Source organism: Miscanthus floridulus, chromosome 6 (assembly GCF_019320115.1).
Source record: "Miscanthus floridulus cultivar M001 chromosome 6, ASM1932011v1, whole genome shotgun sequence".
Taxonomy (NCBI): domain Eukaryota; kingdom Viridiplantae; phylum Streptophyta; class Magnoliopsida; order Poales; family Poaceae; genus Miscanthus; species Miscanthus floridulus.
In genome coordinates, this window is record NC_089585.1 from 267,941 (window position 1) to 290,000 (window position 22,060).

The window sequence follows — 22,060 nt, forward strand, 5'->3', positions numbered from 1 at the left end:
GATGTCAGGAGGAGCATGGTATGGGTCTTTGATTCAATAGATAAGGACCCGGTGACATACAAAGACTTCATATTGATTCTCAAGACGTATACATATCAACAATCCTTATTAGCTTATATGTTTGTATACATACTTGTAACGTTCACTTATGGATACTAACAAGTTGTATTTGCTAAAATAATTTGAACAGGGCATTTAGGTTCTATGTCACTCATCATCACGGAAGGCATTGATCCAGCAAGGAAGGAAAAGCTGGCTATAAAAACAGTATGTGCAGTAAGTGTAACTTACTTCTTCAGTACTCCATTACATGGCTGTCAAAAGCATTACCTAACATTTTCATATGCAAAACACACAGTGCCCCAAGCAGAGGCCTGGGAGTGTACATTGTGGATACTATATATATTCTATGATGAGTAACACCAGTGCCTACAGGAGACACCCCTTAAGGGTAAGTTTGAACCTCTTCATCAGTAGTATAAAAACTTCGTACATGGTATGAAATATTAAACCGAAACTTGTTCTCTTGTAGTGGAGAGAAGAGAAAGGAATGAAAAAAGACCCATACAAGGATGACCAACTCTTAGAGCTCATCGGCGACCTTTGCAACTTCATATTGGACCAGATTGTACTAGTCAAAGGTGCCTACCATGACTGAGAGTCTAACTTAGGTAGAAATCCTCAGTACCAACACCTTCGTGAGACTGAAAGGCTAGCTCTAGGATGTTGATAACAATGTGTATGGAATTTATATATTTAATGATGGATTGTATATATCCTTATGAATTGGACTTGTAATTGTAGTTTATATAATACTATTGTGCTTGTAGTCGTGTTCGGAACGTTGGTCACGGGGCGTTCGGCAACACGAACGCGGTTCGGAATGTTGGTCACGGGGCGTTCGGCAACGCGAACGCGGTTCGAAACGTTGGTCGCATGGCGTTCGGCAACGCGAACGCTGGATGGAATACGCGAAAACAAACAGTTCTGGTCGAATTTGAATTGTAAATTTGAAATTTTTTGGCGGGAAAATGTACTGTAGGGGCGGTTCTAGATTGAACCACCCCTATAAACAGGTATTATAGATGCGGCTGGCACTACAGTCGCCCCTATAAATCAATTTGTAGGGGTGGCTAGTGATTGAGCCACCCCTACAAATCGATTTATAGGAGTGGCTCAATCACCAGCCGCTCCTACAAATCGATTTGTAGGGGCGGCCTTGGAACCTCCCCTATAAATGTTTGATTTATAGAGACGGTTCGGTAGGGGCGGCTGGCCAAACCGCCCCTACAAAGGATTACCAGCCACCCCTAAAAATGTTTTTTGTAGTAGTGCCAAAGAGGGATACATGATACAATTGTTTAATGGCATCGACTACCAAACCCTCTAATGTCTAGAAAGAAGAAAAATGGTAGATGAAATCATTTTTATGTAACACCCCTAGTGTTAATCTCTTACTTAGGTTGCTAATCACGTCGTGAGCATCACGTTTTAATTGATCTGTGTGTGGTGAGATGCAAACCAAATATTTGCTGAAAGTAAAAATTTGCTAAACGATAAAACCTAGTTCTTAGTTTATGCTGATAAATTAATAGTTTGACCTTGTGTTGTTGCTCCAAAGTTTTTGTCCGAACCTCCGTAGTTCGCGCTGTCATCCGTGTCGTTGGCGCTGTGTTCGTGGGCCGGCAACGAGCAACCACAGCCACTCAATCCACCTACCTCGTTGCTCCCTCTCTCTTCCTTTTATGCTGAATTGATGGGAGGTGCCCCAGCAGCTCCCTCTCGGTCTCTCTCTCTGCTCCCTCTCTTTCCCCTCTCTCTCCCGAGCAAAGCTTGCTGCCGCTGGCCTGCTGCTGCGCGCCCCTGCTAGTCGGAGCTGCTGTCTGCGGCCCCTGGCGGGCCCCAGCCTAGCCACCTCCCTTGGCTGCCAGCCCAAGCCGCCGGCCAGCCCCTGGCCTCCCCGACGCCTCCCTCTGCTCTCTCGATGCAAAGGTAGAAGAAGGACGAGGATTGTAATAGAAACTTTTCTAGGATTCCCAATGTAAATCTCTTACTCACATGAATAGTGTCAAATAGTGCTTGATGTCCTGTAGGTTGGTTTGAAGAAACTGTAGGGGCCTTAGCGCAAAGTGTTTGTCCTTTATGGGTTTTCTTTTTCTTTTAGTATAATTCGGCTGAAACTTTGAAAATTCATAGTAAATAGTAGAAAAATCATAAAAAGGAAAATGAAGATGTTTTGAAATCCTTGTGTGTAGATCTATGCATTAGAACTATAATATGACATATTTTAGAAGAAAGTTTTTGCTGTAAAAATATATCTATGCTTTCTAGTTTAAAATTCATAAAAGTAGTTCGGCTACTCCAATTGCAATGAAATTTTTATGGTAACCTAGTGTTAGTGTGGTTGTGTTGTGATAAAAATTTCATATTCATTGGATGCAGTATTGTGGAGTTATTGTTTTAACTTGTATGTTGCTCATTAAATGATTTTAAATGGCTTATAAATAAATTATATATCCAAAAATGTGAAAGGTGGTTCCACAACCTTGGTACGATGTTGTTATATCATGTTGATACATAATATGGCTATATGTTTACAGAAAATGTAGATTTTTAGAGTTATCTTGCTCTCACATGTTTTCTTGCAATAGCAATTTGTCTTTTTCATAATATTTAAATTATAATACCTGAGCATGTGGAAATTGAGCCATAGTCATATTTTGATAACACCTACCACTCATAAAAATATCAGCCCCAAACTAGTTATTCTTATATGGCATTAAAAATAACATATGTTTAATAAGAAATTGGTTAATAGAAACTTGATGATAGATAAACTTATAAATGGTTCTTGTTATGCTTTCAATGCCTTTGATGAGGTAGTAGGTATGTTTATGATTCATGATAAGTGTGGTTGAGCTCTTGAATGGTTTATGTGGGTGCTCTCATGATTAACCAAACACGTGTAAAACTATGTTGCTTTAAACTGAAATGGTTGCATGTGTAGTTTCTGTTGTGGTAATCACTTTGTAATTAACATGATGTTTTATGTAGATGATATGAATACAAAAGTTGTAGTTAACTTCATTATCTAGCTTGTATTAAATTTTCATGACCATAGGCCTGATAGTTTAGGAGTTATGAAATTAACAAATGCTCTGTCATGTTCTGCAAGTTCTCTTAACAGATCTCAATGAATGGTTTGTTTGACCTTTGTACATAGGGAATCATGTCTTGGTGATAATAAAATAAGTGTAGTACTTTTATTAAGCTTTCCAAAATGTCTAAGATAATATCTTTTGGTGATTTAAATCTCCAGTTATAGCTGCTCAAAGTGGAATGTCAGAATCTATCCAAATCTGGATAGAAATGTCTTCCTTGTGTTGTTGGGCCTTATTAGTTGTAGAATCATCTTAAGATGATAATAATAAAGTTATAGACAAATTAATAATATTTCTAAAGAGTTAAGAATCATGGTTGTTGGATGATTAGAACTTCAGTTATGCATTTATGAAGTTCATGTCAGTTTTCTGTCTTTGTTAGTACAGATCTGCTTGTTGGTATCTTTTGGCCTTGTTAGCTTTTGAATAAGCTCTGGGTGATAATAACAAAGTTGTAGGTAATTTCATTAGCTGTCCAGAAAGTCTAGGATCACCTTTTCTGGATGTCTATAACTCTAGATATGGTTAAAAGTGTGACTGGTGTCTTGCTGTCCAAAATTGCATGCATTGAGAGTGTTGCTTTCACTTGCTCTTGTATGAATGATTGATAGTGATTAACTTATATGCACATAAGAGTTACATTAAGGTACTTAGAGTAAGGAACATATATGTGAAACACTTTAAGTACATTTAACCACTAGTTGAACAATGCTTGTGTATGTAGTTCATGTGTGCTTTAAAAATAATAGGTGTCGATTGTATGCTCTCACTATAATGACTAAAGAAACTGATAATCTTATATCTATACCATGTGTTGCCATCCTATGCATTCATATATTGCATTGCATATCATAATAGGAATGATGATGAATCGATGGATCAATCGGACTTGGTGCTTAACTGAAAAGATGGCGCTATGGTGATCATGTCCCGATGGTGGAATGCTAACTTTTGGTTAAATTTTACCCAGGCAAGCCCCGCTGCATAACCCCTACTATTGTTCACTTCATTATATGCTTATGCATTAAGTTTCAAGGAGTTGAATGAAACTCACTTGCATATATATATCCTTATCCTATGAGTCTTACTAGTATGACAGGAATCGTGTAGTTTGTCATGCTATAGGATTCCGGTACAAGTCGAGTGATTATCTATCACTCGCGAGAGATATGATTATATATTATTGATATTACTATTATGTTATTATCTTATGAATTAATTGTGGATAATAATTGAAGATCGGGCGGGACTGTACTGTGGACTTTGGATGGACTTGGACTTGGTTAGGCAACAGAGCGAGGCTCTGGTTGCGTTGTCCCGCCTGTGTCGATTGAGGACCGTCCGTTGCTGTGGATGGTAGTCAGGTCATAGACTTTTATGCTGAGCACATACTTGCTTATGGGAGCGGTAAGACTTGTCACTCTTTTGTCATGGGTTCTGGCTCTTTCTGGACCGACTGTTAGTGGTGATTTTTGGGTGGAAGTCTAAGCATCGCACTGAGTCCGAGACTCAGGTGTAGGGGCTTGGAGTCCCAGTTTAGATGGGGACCTAGACCCCTTGACAAGAGAGTGGTAGGTTGGTCTTGTCTGTGCCCGGGGTACAGATGAGGCGTGTGTTTGTACCCAGCTGGGATACATTGATTCGCGAATCGCCGCGTGATGCGGTATCGACTTAGCTATAGTCTAGCATCGTAGTAAGAACTGGAACAAGAAAGATGGTAAAATGGTTCTGATTGCTTACCACATGCTTGAAAGTAGAACAGGTGCTTATCTAGAATGGTTAGATAAATGGACCAATCATGACTGCTAATAATATAAATATAAGGATGCACTTTTAGTAATGCTTCCTGCAAATGCAATCAACCACCAAGCCAAATAAGCCTTGCATATCCTTGGAGTCTTTTATTTTCCTCCTGTCGGATAAGTCTTGCTGAGTACAATTGAGTACTCATAGTTTTATTCCCCCTATTGCAGGTGACAGGTGGATGCTAGAGCTGACTCTTGTGTGTGGATACCTCCTGGTGGGCTCAGCGAGGATTCCTTATTACGTTGCGATCGTAGTGTTTATTTATAACCCTCACCGAATGTTTTTATAAGAAAAACTTTATAACATGCTATCATATCTGATATATAATTGTTCACCATGATAATACTTTACCATGTCTGTAGCTAGATCTTAATTCCGCTATAACTCTGATCGTATGTTTATTTCTCCGCTACAAGAATAAAACTTGGGAACTTGAAATGTATAAACCAATTGCATGTAAACTGTTTAATTCCGCTGTTGCATTTAACCAGTGTAATACTCTGATACTGTAATAAAGAGATGTAATAAATTGTTAAAGATGTTATAAGCTTTATGTTCTTATTTGTGATCCTGATGAAAAATGTGGAGTTTTCGAGTTCTCCCTCGGGATGTGCTCGATAGAACTGCTCGGTTTAGTGCTCTTCCGAAGTACTTAGTGTCTAATGGAAGACAAGTACTCCGAAAGAGTGTTAAATTAGGCGGTTCTGCCATATTTTATATGTTGAAAAGATACAAATTACCTCAACCATTCCCCATCTCTCTCCCCGGCCTCCCAGTCCCCACCACACAAAAAATTACGTGTTTGAAAGCTCCTAAACAAAAACTTTAGTTCGATTACTTCCCCAAACTTGTTTCATATGTAACCTAATAATAAATTGTGAAGTAATAGCAAATATCATAAGTTATATTTTAAAAGTTAAATTATGAATTTTAATAATTATTTTGATATGTCACAACATCGAATAATGAATTGATCCTAGAGATACAAAGTCATGGAAAAAATAATGAAAAAAATAAAAATGTAAGGTTAAGGTAATGTTGATTTTGGATGCACATATCCTTAAATGGCAAAGTTTTCGCATCCATAAGTTAACATTGTCTGCCTGCTATCACCCCCATAAAAATTAAATTAAAAGTCAACTTGTATGTAAAAGAAAAAAAATAAATTAAAATATTTTAGAAGTTAAATCGAATCAAACCAAATATCTTACTTTTATTCGCAACGAGGTCAAACTTAGGATAGGGACTTTGCCTGAGTCCGAACAACCCTTAAATAAAAATTTGAGAACGATTATTACTCCCATAAACTTTCAATTGGTCATATGTAATTTTTAATGCATCTCATATAAGTTGATTTAAAAGTTAAAATTTTATAGGGCGATAGCAAATATAAAAAAACTTGATCCGCGAGAGGTAAGACAACCCTCGGGCATTTGTCTTAAGAAGAAGATCTTCTTACACAGATCGAGAAAACCCCGATCCCCTGCCCCAACCATACATAACGGCACCGCAGCACCCGTGAAACTGGGCTGGCCTTATAACTGTGCTTTGACGTGGAACGGACGAGGGGATTTTTTTCAACACGCAGATAAACGACACCTCCTCTGGCCAATAAATCCGCTCCCATTGGGGATCAAACTCTGGCCAGCAGTGTGCAATGCACCCAGCCAGAACAACTGGCCTGACGTTCGCTCGCGGACAATAGCAAATATCTTTAAACAGTTAAAACATGAATTGTAATCATTATCTTGATAGGTTACAAACACCTAATAATAAATTGATCTAGAGATATAAAATTATGGAAAACAATAATAGGTTAAAACTGTGGAGTTGACATACAGCTTGTTCGGTTGACTGGTTCATTTATGTGAGAGAGAAGTACTGCTGGCTAATTCATTAGAGCAGTGTTCATATGAGGGGGCTAGCCAGCCCAGCCAGCCAGACAGACCCAGATAAGTTATAAGTCCGCTATAGCCCCACAAAACCTTTAACTTAAAGTCAACTTGCGCAGAAATGGGAAAAAAAAAGAAAAGAGAAATAAATTAGACCAAGTGAAATAGGTTAACAGTAAATCGAACCAAATTTCATTTTTTTTAAGGGAAATCGGCCCAAATTTCTTACCTTTATTAACTTGGGATAAGGACTTCATATAAACACGGACGCAGTTACTAGACGATAGCGCAGAGAGAAGATATCATTCTAGAGTGATGTACGAGTCAGCATCCTTATCCGCCCAATTCCTGCACACGTGGCAACGCGATTGCAAAATCTCGACCAAGCCGTGTAATCCGAGAGCAAACGGGCGCTGCGATTGGCTGGAGCAGTGATTAATTAGGCGCCAATTGCTAGCATTATCAACAAGCCTTTCCATTCCATTCCTCCTCGTCCCGGTCTCACGGTCTCCCTCTCACCTCACGGCACGGGCTGCCAATTCCATCCAAAAGGAAGAGGAAGACGAAGGGACAAGAGACGGCAACGCCGAGGACTGAGGTAAGACGCTCCAATCCAATCTCATCTTTGCTGTAATTTACCTGCGTCTTGGTCGGTCAGGTTATTAGATCTGAGCTTCCTCCTCTGTTTCCAGGAGCAGATCCCTGTCTTTATTTTGCTATATATGTTTGCCTGATGCATGATACTAGTATGTATAGAGAAAAGTTTGGATTTTTATCCCGCGTCTCTATGGATTGAAATCTGTAGCCTTGTTTCTCAGGAATTGAGAGTTCGCGCTTTCCGGGTCAAATCAACAGAAGTTGTTAATTTCTTAGGGTTGCCAGTAATAATAATTGGATCAACTGTAATTATTGCATTGCAATCATAAAGAAACTCAAGGATGACTGGATTTTCAGTATTTCAAATGACAGTTCAACTTATCATACATTACACAACCAAAGAAAACATCTTTGCAACTGAATAGTTCATCGATCCTTGACATACCCACCAATTTGACCAACTTGTGTAATGGAAAATGTATTGGTGATTAGATGGACCTTGTTCCAATAAATTCCTTTCCCTTTATTTTTCACACTGAAACATTTTAAGTGGCACTGCCAGGTAAAGCTAAAGCCCCTCTCATGCTGTTTTTAAGTAATTATTAACTTTATATATTGGAAATTGTGTTTCCCAGTTGCCAAATGTCGGATGCGGATGAGTACCGTTGCTTCGTTGGAAGTCTTTCGTGGTCTACTACTGAAGCAGATCTCAAGGACGCATTTGGGAAATTCGGCCATCTATCTGGGGCAAAGGTAGCAGATTGGTTTCTTTTATATGATATATATGAGGGTACATTTGTAAAGGAAAGCATAGGCATATACTTATAGATGAATGAATGAATGTATTTTGTTATGTAGTATTGGTTTATTCTGCTCCAAGAACAGCAGACAATTTGCAATTTATTCTGCAAGTATTTGCCATATATATATGGTGTGACTTACCATTTGCTCCCTCTATTTTTGGCTCTATATATATAGCTGAACACGTCCATTAGTATTCTGATGATGTCTGTCAATCTGCAGGTGGTACTCGATAAGTTTTCTGGTCGATCTCGTGGATTTGGTTTTGTGACTTTTGATGACAAGAAGTCCATGGAAGAAGCAATTGAGGCAATGAATGGAATGGATCTGGATGGAAGGAACATCACTGTTGAAAGAGCTCAGCCTCAGAGTTCAGGCAGCAGGGACCGTGATGGAGATCGAGACTATAGTCGTGGTGGTGGTGATCGTGACCGCTACCGTGGTGACTATAGCCACGGTCGGGACCGTGGTCGTGATTTCGGTGGAGGCCGTGGCGGCGGAGGTGGTGATTGCTTCAAATGTGACAAGCCTGGACACTTTGCAAGGGAATGCCCCTCTGATGATGGTGGCAGGGGGGATAGGTATGGTAGCAGGGACGACAAGTATGGTGGCAGCAATGGTAGTAGCCGATATGGGCCCGATCGTGGTGGTGATCGCTACTCTGGGAGCCGTGATGGTGGAAGCCGCAATGGTGGAGGCGGTGACCGATACAATCGTGACAAGTCTGGTCCTTATGAACGCCCCAGCCAAGGTGGATACAGATCTTGATGTTTGCAAGGCTGTGATCTCAGGTATGAAAGCTAATTTATGATTTTAAGTAAGTTCTATGCTTTGCTTGCTTCATCACCGCATAATGCAGCAAATGTTGCTGCAGTGTATACTCTCATAAGAGTTTCAGCTGTGCTTGTTTTTACCAATCTTGTTGTCTGTATTTGGCTTGTAACTACTGGTTCCTCAGGAGCTTCAGTGGATTGACTAGTTTCCATCTGATTATTATCTGGGGACTGAGATCCATGTTTCTCCGTTGATCTGATGGTAAAAATCATGTCGTGGTACTGGCCTGTGGTCCTGTTTGTTTGAATCGGTACGGATTCACTGGGGTGTTGGTACCAAGGATGTCGGAGAACAATCATGCTCAGTCTGATTGCGATCTTGAGGGAGAAAGCAGTATGCCGTGCTGGGGTACCATCTTCTGCTTGTAAAACATGTTCATTCACGAATTATAAGATGGAAAAAGAGGGTAAATTCTTGACTTTTGTTCACAGGATTGTTCGATTTTATTTTGCCTGTTAATAAGCAACAGTTCTCACATCAATTTTTCGCAGGCATTTGGCCTTTCTGTTCCTGTATATTGATCGGCATGGCTTAAATAATGTCCCTCTATTTGTCCCTAATTCTGATTGCTCTGTAACACTGTTGGACGGCGTTGATATGTTTTCTAGCTCAGCTCTGTTAAGCGAGCATGACCCATCTACATTGAGAACCTGGAACAGGAGCTGGTCTGTGTGGAGCCTCACACATATCTAAAGCTTGCTGGAGATTCTTGATTTTTTTTTGAGTGACCACAGATGCATCCTTTTTTTTTCTTTTCTTTTTTGTGTGCAAAGTGACCTTTGTAGCTGGAGGTTCCTGAACAGGGAACTGGTTATTTGGCAGCAAGAGTGTTGAGGGTCCTGATATTACTATTATAGTGTGCATAGAGTGGCTGCAAAATACAGACTGTTGTCGACAGGTTTGAAGTTTTGAACCTTGCTATTTGGGATGTTCCCTGAATATCAATATATGGCCTGGCTCCTGCTGGTTCACTTGACTACATTTGTACTATGTTTTGTGTTTGATTTGTGAGTGGTTTGCATTGGCACTGAGTACAATTGTCAAATGCAAATGGATGGGTGTCATCGCATTTGAAGCCTGCTGCACGCCTAATAAATAAATTAGTGCCGTTTCTTTCTTCTTTTTTGACTCAGAGCCACGTCATGCACCTCGCCGGCTGCCCACTCCCACCATTGTCTCTGTGCATTCATCGTACACAGTAAATGAGTACCATGTTGGGTACTTTTGTGGCTTGTTATTGGAAATAGAAATTTGTGCTTACATTTTGGGTTGGTGACTTTCACAGACACAGAAAGGACTAATTATTATTATGAGTGGCCTAACGAACAACAATATGATACAGTGCACGCACGGCACATTTGCATGATGGAAAAAGGGAAGAAAAAAAAAGGGACCAAAAATTGTTAAAACATCCATCTTAGTGACATGACAATAGCCAGCACATTCTGCTAAAAAAACAATAGCCAGCACATTGCTTCGCATGATGGAGAAGGGGAAAAAAATGTTTAAAAAACATCCGACCTGCCGGATTCGAACCAGCGACCTAAGGATTGATCTGCAGACACTACAGTCCTCCGCTCTACCAACTGAGCTAAGGTCGGTATCTGCTCAGACTGAGCATCCATCCTTATAATATAGTTCACTCCAGCGCAGCTCAGATAAATTACTAAAGCTGCAAATGCACAAGCGACCCATACTGACACATATGTACATCACCACGGCACCAGATAAATATCACACCAGCACCAGCATGCTGCTCCCATTGCTAAAACCACTTGTACTATAAGTTGTGTATATAACCCACCAAAAAAGGAACTGGGTAGCCCTTGCCCTTGGGTTCTACGTATGTATTTTTCATCCCTCTGATTTCTTTTGCATCTTTGCTCTAGAACGACGACTGGGTCCCTTCGGTGCCTGTTAAAAACAATATATGCTCAGGGTCACCGTTATTGTATTAAACAAAAAAGACATGGCAAGTGGCTCTCAAGAAACCATAGCTCCAACTTTATTCGCTTATCATCACTCCCATTCTCATATAAGAGTTGCACAGTATTATAGTGGATCATACTACCTGGATATGGTGTAGAATATCTTGGAGTTCTATAATGATCTCTGCAAAAGTCGGACGCACATCAGGATCTTCATCCCAGCACTGTCGAATTAGTTTGGTCAATCTTGGGTACACACTGGCCGGAATGTCCAAGCGCAATCCCTAAAGGAAGGTAACGAGTGTGTATCAAGGAACAAAGAAGTTCAATTCAACAAGAATCTCTGAACAAATGCAATGGATTACAGAAACCAGCTTCAGAATGTTCGTTGCTATGTTTTACATGGCGATGTTGGTTTCATTGTCATACAAAAATAGCGATAGTATATATATTCATGCTATGTTTCTTAAACAAGCATCATCAATAAAGACATCTACATAGAAAATGGGCCTAGCATGTATCTGTGACAGAAATCCGTACCTGCCTTACTCCTAATGCAGCTTGCAAGGGTGTCATGTTGTCATATGGGACCTATGGTACAGTTAAGACTTCACGTTATCTTTAGTAAACAGAATACTAATGCTTAAACGACCTGGAAGTAGTCTCAAGCTGCATTCGACAACAAGCCCACCTTTGAAGTTGCCAGCTCCCAAAGAACAATGGCAAAGCTGAATACATCCGCTTTGTGGTCATACGGCTTATGATTAATTATCTGTCAAGACAACCAACTCTTGTGAGCACACTATTCAAATACAATGTTCAAAGGTAGCAACTTTATTTAAGAGGGGCAAGGGGATTTGTTGTCTTTGGGAACAGAAATTCCTGCACCTGAGAAATAGAGATAAAAATAAACTTCATTTGTTTGCCTATCAGGAAAAAGAATGGGACACATTTGCTGAATATTAAACCATGCAACAAGTAAAATGAGTTAAAGTGTACATGACTTTAACAGGAATTCAAGTCATTTAAGCCAATTTGCAGGGTTGGGCAAGGAGTTTAAAACAGCCTTCTACAGAGTCAAAGAGTCTAACAAAATGACAAGCTAAATCGTATATTTGTCTAGACCAAACCTTACAGATGAAGAGGATTCTCTTGAGGAAACTTAAGTTCACATGCAACTCTTGAATCAATACTTTCTGACCTTGCAGATAAGATATTAACTAAAACTAAAAGATTGGATAGAACTTTTGGCACATTTGGTAACAACTAGGAGTTTCTGTTAGATGAACAATGAAGTACAAGTCAGAATGCAACACTATACAATACTAATCAAAGACAAATCACTTCTCTAAGAGGGAAAGAGACAAGATCTCAACCATACCTCTGGTGCCATCCATCGGTAGGTTCCAGTTTCAGCAGTCATCTGCCCCTCCTGACTTCCAAGTCGCGCCACACCAAAGTCTGCGATCTTTACAACCTATTTCCAAAAGCAGATCTACATGTTAACAGCTTGGCAGGTCAGATGAATACAATGGAAAAAAAACATTTACCAAGCTCTGACATCAACTTAATGCTGTGATATATAGATAGACTGAAGATGAGAGACTCCGAGAATTGTATTGTTTTTTCTAAATGTAATTAGATGCTCATTCAGTTGCTGGGGCTTATTTCTCTGTATAGTATATATATTGAGGAACTTACAAAGGATTTCTTGGAAATCAAAATGATAGCCGTTGAGCGTGCTATTTATCATGCAATTGCTAGTCTGCCAGAAGTGGATTCTAATTTTGTAGTCACCTTTAGGCATTTAAAGCAAAGATATTATACAACAGCAGTCCTGTCTGAGCACCTACCTTAAACCAAGTTGAGTACTATGCGAATTACTGGCTTTCCTTTATGTACTTTCCAGATTTTGTACAGAAAATTGGGAAGGAGGAAGAGAATGGGCACTAATGATGATTAGCTTCAAAATACTGAATAAGTGTGCATACTTGGTCATTGCCTAGCAGAAGATTTGCAGACTTCAAATCTCTGTGTATAATGTTATTCTGGTGCAGATAATCCATTCCTTTTGAGATATCGATAGCAAATCTTAGAACTTCATGGAGTTCCAAGAAGTTACTTTGCTTGTGAAGAAAGTCATATATATTCCCTCCAGGCATGTATTCTGAAAGCAACAGAACCAACGACAAAACAGAAAGGTGAGGTAATAGCTGCATTTGCAGCTGAGCTACCGGAACACAAAAATATCGACATTAATAAATAAGAGATGCATAATAGACAAATGGGATACACCAAAATTGCTTAACTCACTCTCAAAACTTGTTTTTTTCACAGAAGACTCACAAACATTGAGTAAGAGTTTAAGGCATAAGCATCATTCATGATATTACACTTGGAACAGGAAAACAAGCATTAAAAACACTTGGATGGAATCAACTAGTGAATGGATAGAAAGAATATCTAGACCTAGAAAGTGAACAGTGCGATATTTGCTAGGTGGTTGGATCTCACAGATCACTACTACTTAATTCAGGCAGTTCCAAAGAAAAAGATCGAATCTTTGCTAGGTTATACACTCACCACCATTCTTAGTAATGCAGCCCCTCTGTTGCTACCTTTTGGGACTATCGGTATCATAGACAAATATTTTTCCCATAACATCTCTTATTCTTTCATTGACATGTTTGAGCATGGTGGTTCCAGTGCACCAGGGAACCATATACACAGCAATGCTGGCTACACCACCAACAATCTCGACAAAGAAGAGGAACAGCGAAGTAGATGGGAGAGGAAGAAGCGACACCACGCAGCTACATCGCCAACTAAATAGACCATGGGTTGTTAATGGTTAAAGGACTCAATGATTTGTTCTTTGTTATGTTCCCTAATTGGTAAGTGAAAGATTACAAGTGTATTCTTTCATTGACATGTTTGAGCATGGTGGTTCCAGTGCACCAGGGAACCATATACACAGCAATGCTGGCTACACCACCAACAATCTCGACAAAGAAGAGGAACAGCGAAGTAGATGGGAGAGGAAGAAGCGACACCACGCAGCTACATCGCCAACTAAATAGACCATGGGTTGTTAATGGTTAAAGGACTCAATGATTTGTTCTTTGTTATGTTCCCTAATTGGTAAGTGAAAGATTACAAGTCTTATCACCGTTTACATTTCCAAAGTGTGCATGCAGGTTGCGGGGTGATATCACCATTTATTCATGGCGCATGTGTACACAAGAATAATATCACCATTATTTGAGTTTGCAGCAATGGTTAAGAGTCAATAATCCAATCCCATCCAAATAGCAAAAAAAAGACAGATGATCGTACCTGTTACAATGCAGTAGTTTGGATGTTTCGTGCATGCCCCATAAAATTGCAGAATATTTTCATGACTAACACCCCTGTAGAGAAAATATCTAGAATTAGTTGGAACAAAATGGAACTGATTTATTCAGTTATTATGTACAGTGAAAGCTTGCCTTAGAATAAGTACTTCCTGCAGGAACTCAACTTCTGAAGGATTGCTGAGATATTTAGATCTGAGACACTTTATAGCAACATCATGGCCTTTATAAGTTCCTCGATATCTGTGAACGACAACATCAATGATAAGCATTGGACAGTAAACTATTGTATGGTATTGTCTATGGAAGCAAAACATAGGTTAATACAGATGGCAAGTTGTCAGCTGGCTTATGACAATCTACTAATTAAAAATCGTTTATTTCATTTTCAGCAGATGGCAAGCAGCATCCGTAGATATTTATAGAGAGAATAGGCTGGCACAAAAGGAAGGTTAGGACTGAAGTGGCAAAGTGGGCACCACATTTCAAAATTCAAAATAAGTGAATTTTAAGGTCATGATATTACTGGGAACATTGACGCATCAAAATAGTGCTTACAAGTCTGCAGACGATCCAGATGCGATCTTGTCCCCCCTTGTTAGCATGCTTAAGTCAATTTCAGAATCTCCAACCTTTTGTTGTAGGTCAATTATTTTCTCCGATGTAGAAGAATTTGTTGAATTAGATGGTGAAGCCTGCGTATTGCATGGAGAAAATTAAACTCTTTAGAAAAAATGTTAACAATTAAATGCTGGCTAATATCAGGGTTTTGTGCATAACGTCACATTTGCTGTGACCAATGACATAAGACAAGGGTGAAGATGGCTTATTCATGACTTAATCCTTAATCATAAACTAGAATTACTGAAATATGTTCGAAATAGTAGTGTGTCGTACATTTTTGTGTGTTAACGTCTCCTTAATCGCCGCGATCAGGTCATTGGTCTCCTGCATGAATAATTGCAGAATGAGCATCATTTTCCAGACAACCCTTGCGTAGTTGCATTAGTACAAGAGAATGTACCTACAGATTAGATGGTTCACTCTATCTATTAGAAATGTAAGTCGGTATTCATTGATTTACATCGACACGATCCTTTAAATAATTTTGGGCCCATATAGTCAAATTTCAGATACAGAACAGAAATGATAATTTCAAAAGTCCACAGCAGTAAGCATATGTGCACGTTTAAATTTACCTGTGTCTTCCAGCCGTCAACAACAAAAACGTCCAAACAAAAACCATCCTTTGTAGAATAAACATGAGCTTCCTGGATATTCAGTCCAACCTCAGAGAGCAACGCAGTTAGCTGTTGAGCAAGCATTCGCCGTGAGAAACTTTGAATCAAATAAGAAGAGCAGGCTATATGAAAATGATGGGTATGTGAACTGACAAGGTACTTGGCATTACCCGACTTAGGAGCTTGGGCTTGTCGATGGAAGAGAAAATGATCTCATGAAGAAGGACAGTTTTCAAATCGTCCCTGTACAAAATCGAGTAACAAATTTTATTAAGAAAACATTAACACAATCATTCCTATCTAAATCCCGTGTACTAAGAAAATGGAAAGGAATGAAAGAAAGGAAGGAAGGCAGCACTTTCTGAGTGAATCCAATTATTGCAAGAAGAAGAAACCAGCATAGGCAGGGGGAGCGGATAAAGGGAACAAGCACTACCTAGTCCTAGAGGAGATAGACATGGAATCGTTTCGGTCCACAGTCTTTCTTCTTTCCAAACTGAGTTCCTCCAACAACTTTTGACACGGCTCCTCATGATCTTGACTATCTTGACTATGACCAATGCCGTCATCCTCCCTTGGAACTGTCTTATACTGCTCATTAATCAAGGCAAGCAGAGCATTAGCAACACAGCACAATCAATCATCCTCTTTTCTTTTTTTTTCTTTGCCGCTTCGGAATAACCCCGTTGCTTAATGCCTTAATCAATGCTCTCTCTGTGTGTCCTTTTTTTTCTACTTCATTCGTTTTCATCAGACGAAAAAAAAGAGTGGACCTTTAGGAACCGCGCGTGAAAGACGGGTCGCTTGTTGGGGTCGGCGCACTCGTCGAGGATCCTCCAGTGCAGCAGGACATCATCCACCTTGTTGTCGAGGTCGAGGTCGAGGTCGAGGAGGTACCTCGGCGGCAACCTCTCGAGGTGGCGGGCGAAGCGGGCGTTGAAGGTGGGGTCTGCGAGCGTACGGTCGTGCCGCCCCGTCTGGCGGAGGCGCTCGCAGATCTTCCTCTGCACCTCGTGGAGGTCGGAGTTGAACGCACGAGGCGACCAAGGAGGTGGGGAGCTCTCGCCTGTGCCCTCCTCCAAGTTCTGCGGGTCCTCCTCAACACGCGGCGGCCGTGCCCGCGGAGCCATCTGAGTATTTCGAACCTCTTGTTGCGGTGGCGGGTGCGGCAGGCGGAGGATGCGTGCGTCGAGCCGGCCGGCCGGTTCGGGGCACCCTAGGTTAGTATTTATAGAGGGGCTCCGGCCGGCCGGCCGGCGGAGTGGGCGCCGATTGGATTGGAGAAGACGACGACGACGATGGCCATGGAGGATGGACGCTGACCGGACCAAGTATACAGTAGTACTACATGTGAAGGAACCCAACTAAATTCAAACACACATTTGCAAATAAATTAGAGAAAATTTTGTATTTGACCCTAAAAATAATGCTCCTTTCTTATTTGACATCAAAACTGAAAATATTTCCTATATGTCCTGAACTCGAGTTTTTCTTTTCTATTTGACACTTCCGTCAGTTTGGGTTATTAACGGTGTCAAGTCCCATGTGAAAAGTCCGTTTTACCCCTAGAGTTTTTTACTAATCCTGGCATTCCATGGTTAATATTGCTATCTTTTATGAATATTTTTATCTTAAACTGCAATGTTTCATAAAAGATAGCAGTATTAACCATGGAATGCCAGGACTAATAAAAAACTCTAGGGGTAAAATGGACTTTTCACATAGAACTTGACACCGTTAACAACCCAAACTGACGGAAGTGTCAAATAGGAAAGAAAAACTCGAGTTCAGGACATATAGGAAAGATTTTCAGTTTCGATGTCAAATAAGAAAGGAGCATTATTTTTAGGGTCAAATACAAAATTTTCTCAATAAATTATGTTTTGAGTTAGACTACATTAACTAAAGATTGTAAATTTTGACCTTCCTTTTTTCTAAAACATAGTACACACGCAAACATTTATATATCTACGGTGTCGATGTAAGTAGGCTCACTCCTGTTATAGAGATGATAATGGGACCTGATCCCTGGTTCTTCGCGAGAAATCCCCTATCAGGATACTAAATGGGGGCAATTTAATTCACAAGGAGATCAAAACGAAAAACTTTAGTTCCCGTCGGGTTCGCGGGGATGGCTCCGTCCCCAATGAACCTGCCACGTGAACTTGCTCCTACTCTGAATTAGCTTCTTGGCATGTCCCCAATGAACCCGCCACGTGAACTTGCTCCTACTCTGAATTAGCTTCTTGGCATGTTAAAATTCTATCAAAACTCAACACGTAGCCTAGTATAAAAGCAAAATAAACCCTAACGTAGATGTCTCTTGTAAATGATTTTTTTAGAATTTGTAATATGAAATTTGCTTGTTCAATTTATATTAATTTTGCATTACGGATTTGCATTTGCTCTCTAAATGTTGCATTTAATGGGGACGGGCTCCCCACGGGGATAAATTCTCCATGCGAGGACGGGGATGGAGAATTTTTATCCCCACAAGGACGGAGATGGGGGAGCCATTCTCCGACGAAAAATTCCTTGTTGGCATCCTATCCTGTTAGCACAAAATAAGAGCAACTCGAGGAGAAGAAGGCCCCTATTTTTGACTTTTGATAATATTATTTTTTTGTCTACTCCAACAATAGAGGCCTCCATAAAGTAGGGATTCGAGTCATGGCATTGTTGAATTAAGTTCTTTTACTCTAACACCCAAAAATATAAAGTAAGGGTCGTGTTTAGGTCTTTTGGAGATGCTCTGTGAGCGAGATGTCTACGTTAAATTCGTTAGGAAAAAACTAGTTGTAAATGTTCCAAATCAAACACTTATTAGGACATTCACGGCACCAGACAAAAATGCCTAGGAGTAAAGCAAACAAGCTCTTAATGTGAGCACACATCTTGAGTCGGAGACTTCGACCTAGGAGAGTAAGTTTGGCCACAATGGCATGTACAATGCATGAAAGCCTAAACAGGCACTTGAGGAGAGAGGATAACCAAACGTCTGCATAAGAGCCCTGGCCTCTAACGTGAGATGCTAATTTTCTCTGCTTCTGAATGCCTAAACGGCCATTTTTCATGCTGAAAAAGCTGTAAGCGCCGATGCTTTCGCAAGCAGCGCTACGCATATGCAAGCACCTGGGGCAGCTCCACGGTGGCATCAAAACCAACAACCTCCCACAAGCGCCTGTCTAGAAGTACGTGTTGTATGTGCCCTAGGAAGCCTAACCATCTTAGCTACTCTTAGTTGCAAATGAAGTACGTGTCTAGAAGTACGCTCCGGCCCAAGCCTCCGGCGACGGGCCTTCGCTTCGCTCCGTCAGAAGCCCGGCCTATATCCTGGAGTGAATTTGGAACAACTCCAACAGAAGGAGGTGCTATAGGTGACATGGTTGAGGCTGGGACAGCCTCATGTACTTCCTGAGTTGGAGTAACAGCTGCTGGAACAGGTGGAGTTGCTGCTGTTTTTTCATCAACCTTAGGCTTCCACACTTGTTTCGGATTGATGACAGGTCGAATTTGGTTGAAGAATTCGTCCCTTAGCTTCTCCCTCTTTTCCTCCTCCTTTTGCTGAGTTCTCATGCGCTGCAGCCTCCTCTTCTTAGTCTTGGACAAGCTAGGAGGACACCATATCGGCTGGGTATATTTAGGATCAATTTTCTTGGCGCTGCTGGTACTAGCATCATGATCAATAGTTGCTGAACCTAACTGTACAGCAGCCACAACACCACTAGATTTAGCTGGATTATCAATAATAATCGGCCCTTTACCTAGGTCTTTGATCTCCACATCTTTAGTGCCAATTTTGATAACATCGGCACCTGTAGACCTCCCTTCTTGCTTACCTGCTGGTTCTGAAATTCCAGCACTTGGTGACTTAGCACGCCATTTTTGCTTCACCATCTTCTTCTTTGGAAACGCTTGTGATGGCCGATTAGTACCATTGCCCAAACGACCTTTTGCGGAATGAGTTAGCCTCTCAAATACAGGTCTTCTAGGTGCTGGCCACCCAGGATGAAAAGCATATGGAGCCATTGGGGGCTGCTCCCATCCTCCATAGTAATCTCTTGCATAATATGGCGCATAGGGAAATGGCGCCATCCATGGTGCAGGGGCCCATGGCCCATATGGAATATTGTAACACCCCTGGTGTTACGAGCTTGTTTAGCGCCACGATTTAGGCCTAAGTAAAATTTTCGAAACGAGTTCCACGGAATTTTTGGATTTAAAACGTACGTGATGCAATAAGTGAATCATGTGTGACTTAGTTTCGCAGACTCAGGTAAACGCTCAAGTTAAACTACGCCGTGCGTAGGAATATTTATGAATGTCCGACGACGATTCTAGCAAGCGGTTTGTTATATTAGATTAAGCATAAGAAGCAACTCTTATAAATAAAATGAAATCCATTGATAAATAAAAAGTTATATACATATATGAACTCTTCTGGATCATTGATATCATGCATGGCCGGTGTCGGTCCGATCCAGCTGCCAATGTGTACGTGCGGAGAGAAAGTTAATATTATAATATAAAGTAGGCGATAACGCATGGACAACTTAACTCATTCGCTCCCTGTCTGTGCATGCACCAGCACCGTGCACGTGGTGCCAGGCTTTGGCTGTCGTTGTTGACTTTGGGATAGCAAGCAAAATGTTCGGAGGGACGCCTCCATGCCTACCTTGCTTGCTTGACTTGCCGCACGTAGCCCTGCTTGGCCACTAGCACACTGAAGCAAGAACCACTACTAGTTTACAGGCAGCAGTCAAGTCAGTGCCTGACCTGTCCCGCAACGCGCCATGGCCGCTGGGCCACGGTCGACACTGGCTGCCTGTCATCTCTTCCCTTTTCCCCTCGTGCTTGCGCGTCCTTGTTTTCCTGTGCTGGACGCAGAGCCCCCGCTCTTGCTTTTCTTTTTCCTCTGCTTCTCCACAGCTCCACCGCACGCCCGCACCAGCGTTCTCCTCACTTCTCCTACCGCGTGTGGCTCCGCACTGCCTCACCTCGCACGCCGAGCCGCAACGCCCCGCTCGGCACCCCGTTGTCCGCGCCCACCGTGGTCGCCCATCTTCCCGGCCAGGTATGGCACGCCGCCACCTCGCTCTCGGCTCCCCGTGCTGCCGTCCCGCGCAGCTCCGCGCTGCTCCGCGCTCACAGGCACAGCTGAGCCCCTTGGCCCCGCGCTGCCGTCGCCGTGGTCGAGCCCACAACCGCCCGCGCTCCCGCACTGGACCGAGCTCTCGCGCGCTACGTCTTCCCGGCAAGCCGCGACCACCGCGCCCTGGAGCGCCGCCGCTCTCCTCTGTCTCACCGAGCCTCACGCGGCTCCTCCTCGCCTGCTCCATGGTGCCATCCATCTCAGGCATTTCCTCTCCAGCGTAGCTCCACCTGCCAGGCCGCAGCGCATCGCCGGTCCGCCCGTGCCAAGCTCGGTCACCGCCTCCGCGTCTGCACCTAGCGCCGCCGATTTTCCTCCCGTTGCCCCACCTCTAGCGTCGGAGCTCATTGCTGCCCCATCGCCGAGCAGCCGCGGCGCCTCCTCACCGCCGGCGTGTTCTTGACATAGAGCCGCCCGGTCCTGATGCGTCGGCGCGCGTGGCCGGGGTACCATGCTCCTGCTCTGACCAAGCCGCGTCCTCCTGTGAGTGCGCCCGGCATCAGGCGAGCCTTGTGGCCGCCTCCTCACCGCCGTCGACGAGCGCGCGGCTGGATTTCACCACCGGCCGATGACTCTGTTCTGCCCGCTGCTTTTGGGGAAAGAAGGAGAAGGTGAGGAAGGGTATAAATTTAAGAAGAAATTTTATACGGGGATTTATTTATGAAATACGCGACTTGAATGAATAGTACCTGTTGGACTGTGTTTTAGTTTCGAGGTAATACAAGGGCCGTTTAGCAAATTGCCGTCGCCACCTGCCGCCTGGGCCGCCAGCGCCTGGTTGGTGGGCCACGCCGCTGCCCGCGCCTGGGCCACCCGCGCCGCGTGCTGGGCCAACCTGCTCGGCGCCCACCTGGGCCGGCTTGCCGTCCACCGTTGCTGGGCCGCTCATGCCCCGTCACTGTGCTGGGCCGCACGCGCCGGTGGGCCGCTGGCCGCGCGCGCCCTATGCCCCGCCTGGGCCTGCTTGCCGCTGATCCTGGCCAAGCGGGCTGCTGGGCCAGCCAGTGGCCGTCGGCCCGTTTTCATGTTTAAGGTGTTTTCTAATTTAAAGCTGAAGAAACTTTGAAAAATTCGTAGAAAATCACAGAAAAATCATAAAAATGTCAAACTAGTTTTGATAGTCTCCTAAAATTAGGACCTACCTATTAGTATATTTTGTTCACATAGTTCGATGATATTTTTGGAAGCCATATAATTAATCTAAGATATTTAATATTGCAAAGTATAAACTTGTAGAAACTTTCGTGACAAATTGGTAATAGTATTAGATCTGAAATCTTTACAGTAGGTTCCTA

General features: G+C 42.3%; 3 protein-coding genes, 1 long non-coding RNA gene and 1 other non-coding gene across 8 annotated transcripts; 3 read left to right on the top strand and 2 right to left on the bottom strand.

Moving 5' to 3' along the window:
- Window positions 1-7,191: 7,191 nt before the first annotated feature.
- Window positions 7,192-10,067, top strand: LOC136461475 (glycine-rich RNA-binding protein RZ1A-like). 3 transcript variants are annotated; one of them, XR_010760337.1, is made up of 5 exons: window positions 7,192-7,457; window positions 8,092-8,209; window positions 8,480-9,048; window positions 9,225-9,497; window positions 9,583-10,067. XR_010760337.1 is itself a non-coding variant. In XM_066460745.1 (3 exons), exons 2-3 carry the CDS (start codon window positions 8,099-8,101, stop codon window positions 9,023-9,025), a joined length of 657 nt encoding a protein of 218 aa, XP_066316842.1. In that variant the 5' UTR covers window positions 7,194-7,457; window positions 8,092-8,098; the 3' UTR covers window positions 9,026-9,302. The 3 variants fall into 3 exon arrangements, 1 of the variants encoding a protein (XP_066316842.1); XR_010760336.1 differs by having other exon boundaries at window positions 7,193-7,457; window positions 9,216-9,497; XM_066460745.1 differs by lacking the exon at window positions 9,583-10,067 and having other exon boundaries at window positions 7,194-7,457; window positions 8,480-9,302.
- Window positions 10,068-10,347: 280 nt separating this feature from the next.
- Window positions 10,348-16,965, bottom strand: LOC136461473 (serine/threonine-protein kinase STY8-like). 2 transcript variants are annotated; one of them, XM_066460742.1, is made up of 14 exons: window positions 16,387-16,962; window positions 16,050-16,204; window positions 15,784-15,856; window positions 15,572-15,682; window positions 15,270-15,320; window positions 14,931-15,067; window positions 14,508-14,615; window positions 14,356-14,429; window positions 13,011-13,186; window positions 12,401-12,496; window positions 11,711-11,791; window positions 11,560-11,610; window positions 11,163-11,303; window positions 10,348-11,005 (listed from the first exon to the last, which is right to left on the bottom strand). In XM_066460742.1, exons 1-14 carry the CDS (start codon window positions 16,741-16,743, stop codon window positions 10,946-10,948), a joined length of 1,671 nt encoding a protein of 556 aa, XP_066316839.1. In that variant the 5' UTR covers window positions 16,744-16,962; the 3' UTR covers window positions 10,348-10,945. The 2 variants fall into 2 exon arrangements, with proteins under 2 accessions (XP_066316839.1, XP_066316840.1); XM_066460743.1 differs by lacking the exons at window positions 10,348-11,005; window positions 11,163-11,303; window positions 11,560-11,610 and having other exon boundaries at window positions 11,785-11,907; window positions 16,387-16,965.
- Window positions 10,607-10,692, bottom strand: TRNAY-GUA (transfer RNA tyrosine (anticodon GUA)). The gene is given in 2 exon segments: window positions 10,607-10,642; window positions 10,656-10,692. It is a non-coding gene; the product is annotated as a tRNA-Tyr (tRNA).
- Window positions 13,105-14,918, top strand: LOC136461481 (uncharacterized). Its single transcript, XR_010760341.1, has 3 exons — window positions 13,105-13,220; window positions 13,726-14,160; window positions 14,768-14,918. It is a non-coding gene; the product is annotated as an uncharacterized lncRNA (long non-coding RNA).
- Window positions 16,966-20,406: 3,441 nt separating the features above from the next.
- Window positions 20,407-21,168, top strand: LOC136457320 (uncharacterized). Its single transcript, XM_066457360.1, has one exon. The coding sequence runs from the start codon at window positions 20,407-20,409 to the stop codon at window positions 21,166-21,168; it is 762 nt and encodes a 253-aa protein (XP_066313457.1).
- Window positions 21,169-22,060: the final 892 nt, after the last annotated feature.

Bases quoted from the DNA above. Each gene is read 5' to 3' on its own strand.
- LOC136461473 (XM_066460742.1), bottom strand. From the start codon at position 16,743: ATGGCTCCGCGGGCACGGCCGCCGCGTGTTGAGGAGGACCCGCAGAAC. The intron at 15,068-15,269 runs GTACGACACACT...TGCAATACGCAG, and splicing joins AGACGTTAACACACAAAAAT to GCTTCACCATCTAATTCAAC. The intron at 11,611-11,710 runs GTGGGCTTGTTG...ACTGTACCATAG, and splicing joins GGGAGCTGGCAACTTCAAAG to GTCCCATATGACAACATGAC.
- LOC136457320 (XM_066457360.1), top strand. From the start codon at position 20,407: ATGGCCGCTGGGCCACGGTCGACACTGGCTGCCTGTCATCTCTTCCCT.
- LOC136461475 (XM_066460745.1), top strand. From the start codon at position 8,099: ATGTCGGATGCGGATGAGTACCGTTGCTTCGTTGGAAGTCTTTCGTGG. The intron at 8,210-8,479 runs GTAGCAGATTGG...GTCAATCTGCAG, and splicing joins GCCATCTATCTGGGGCAAAG to GTGGTACTCGATAAGTTTTC.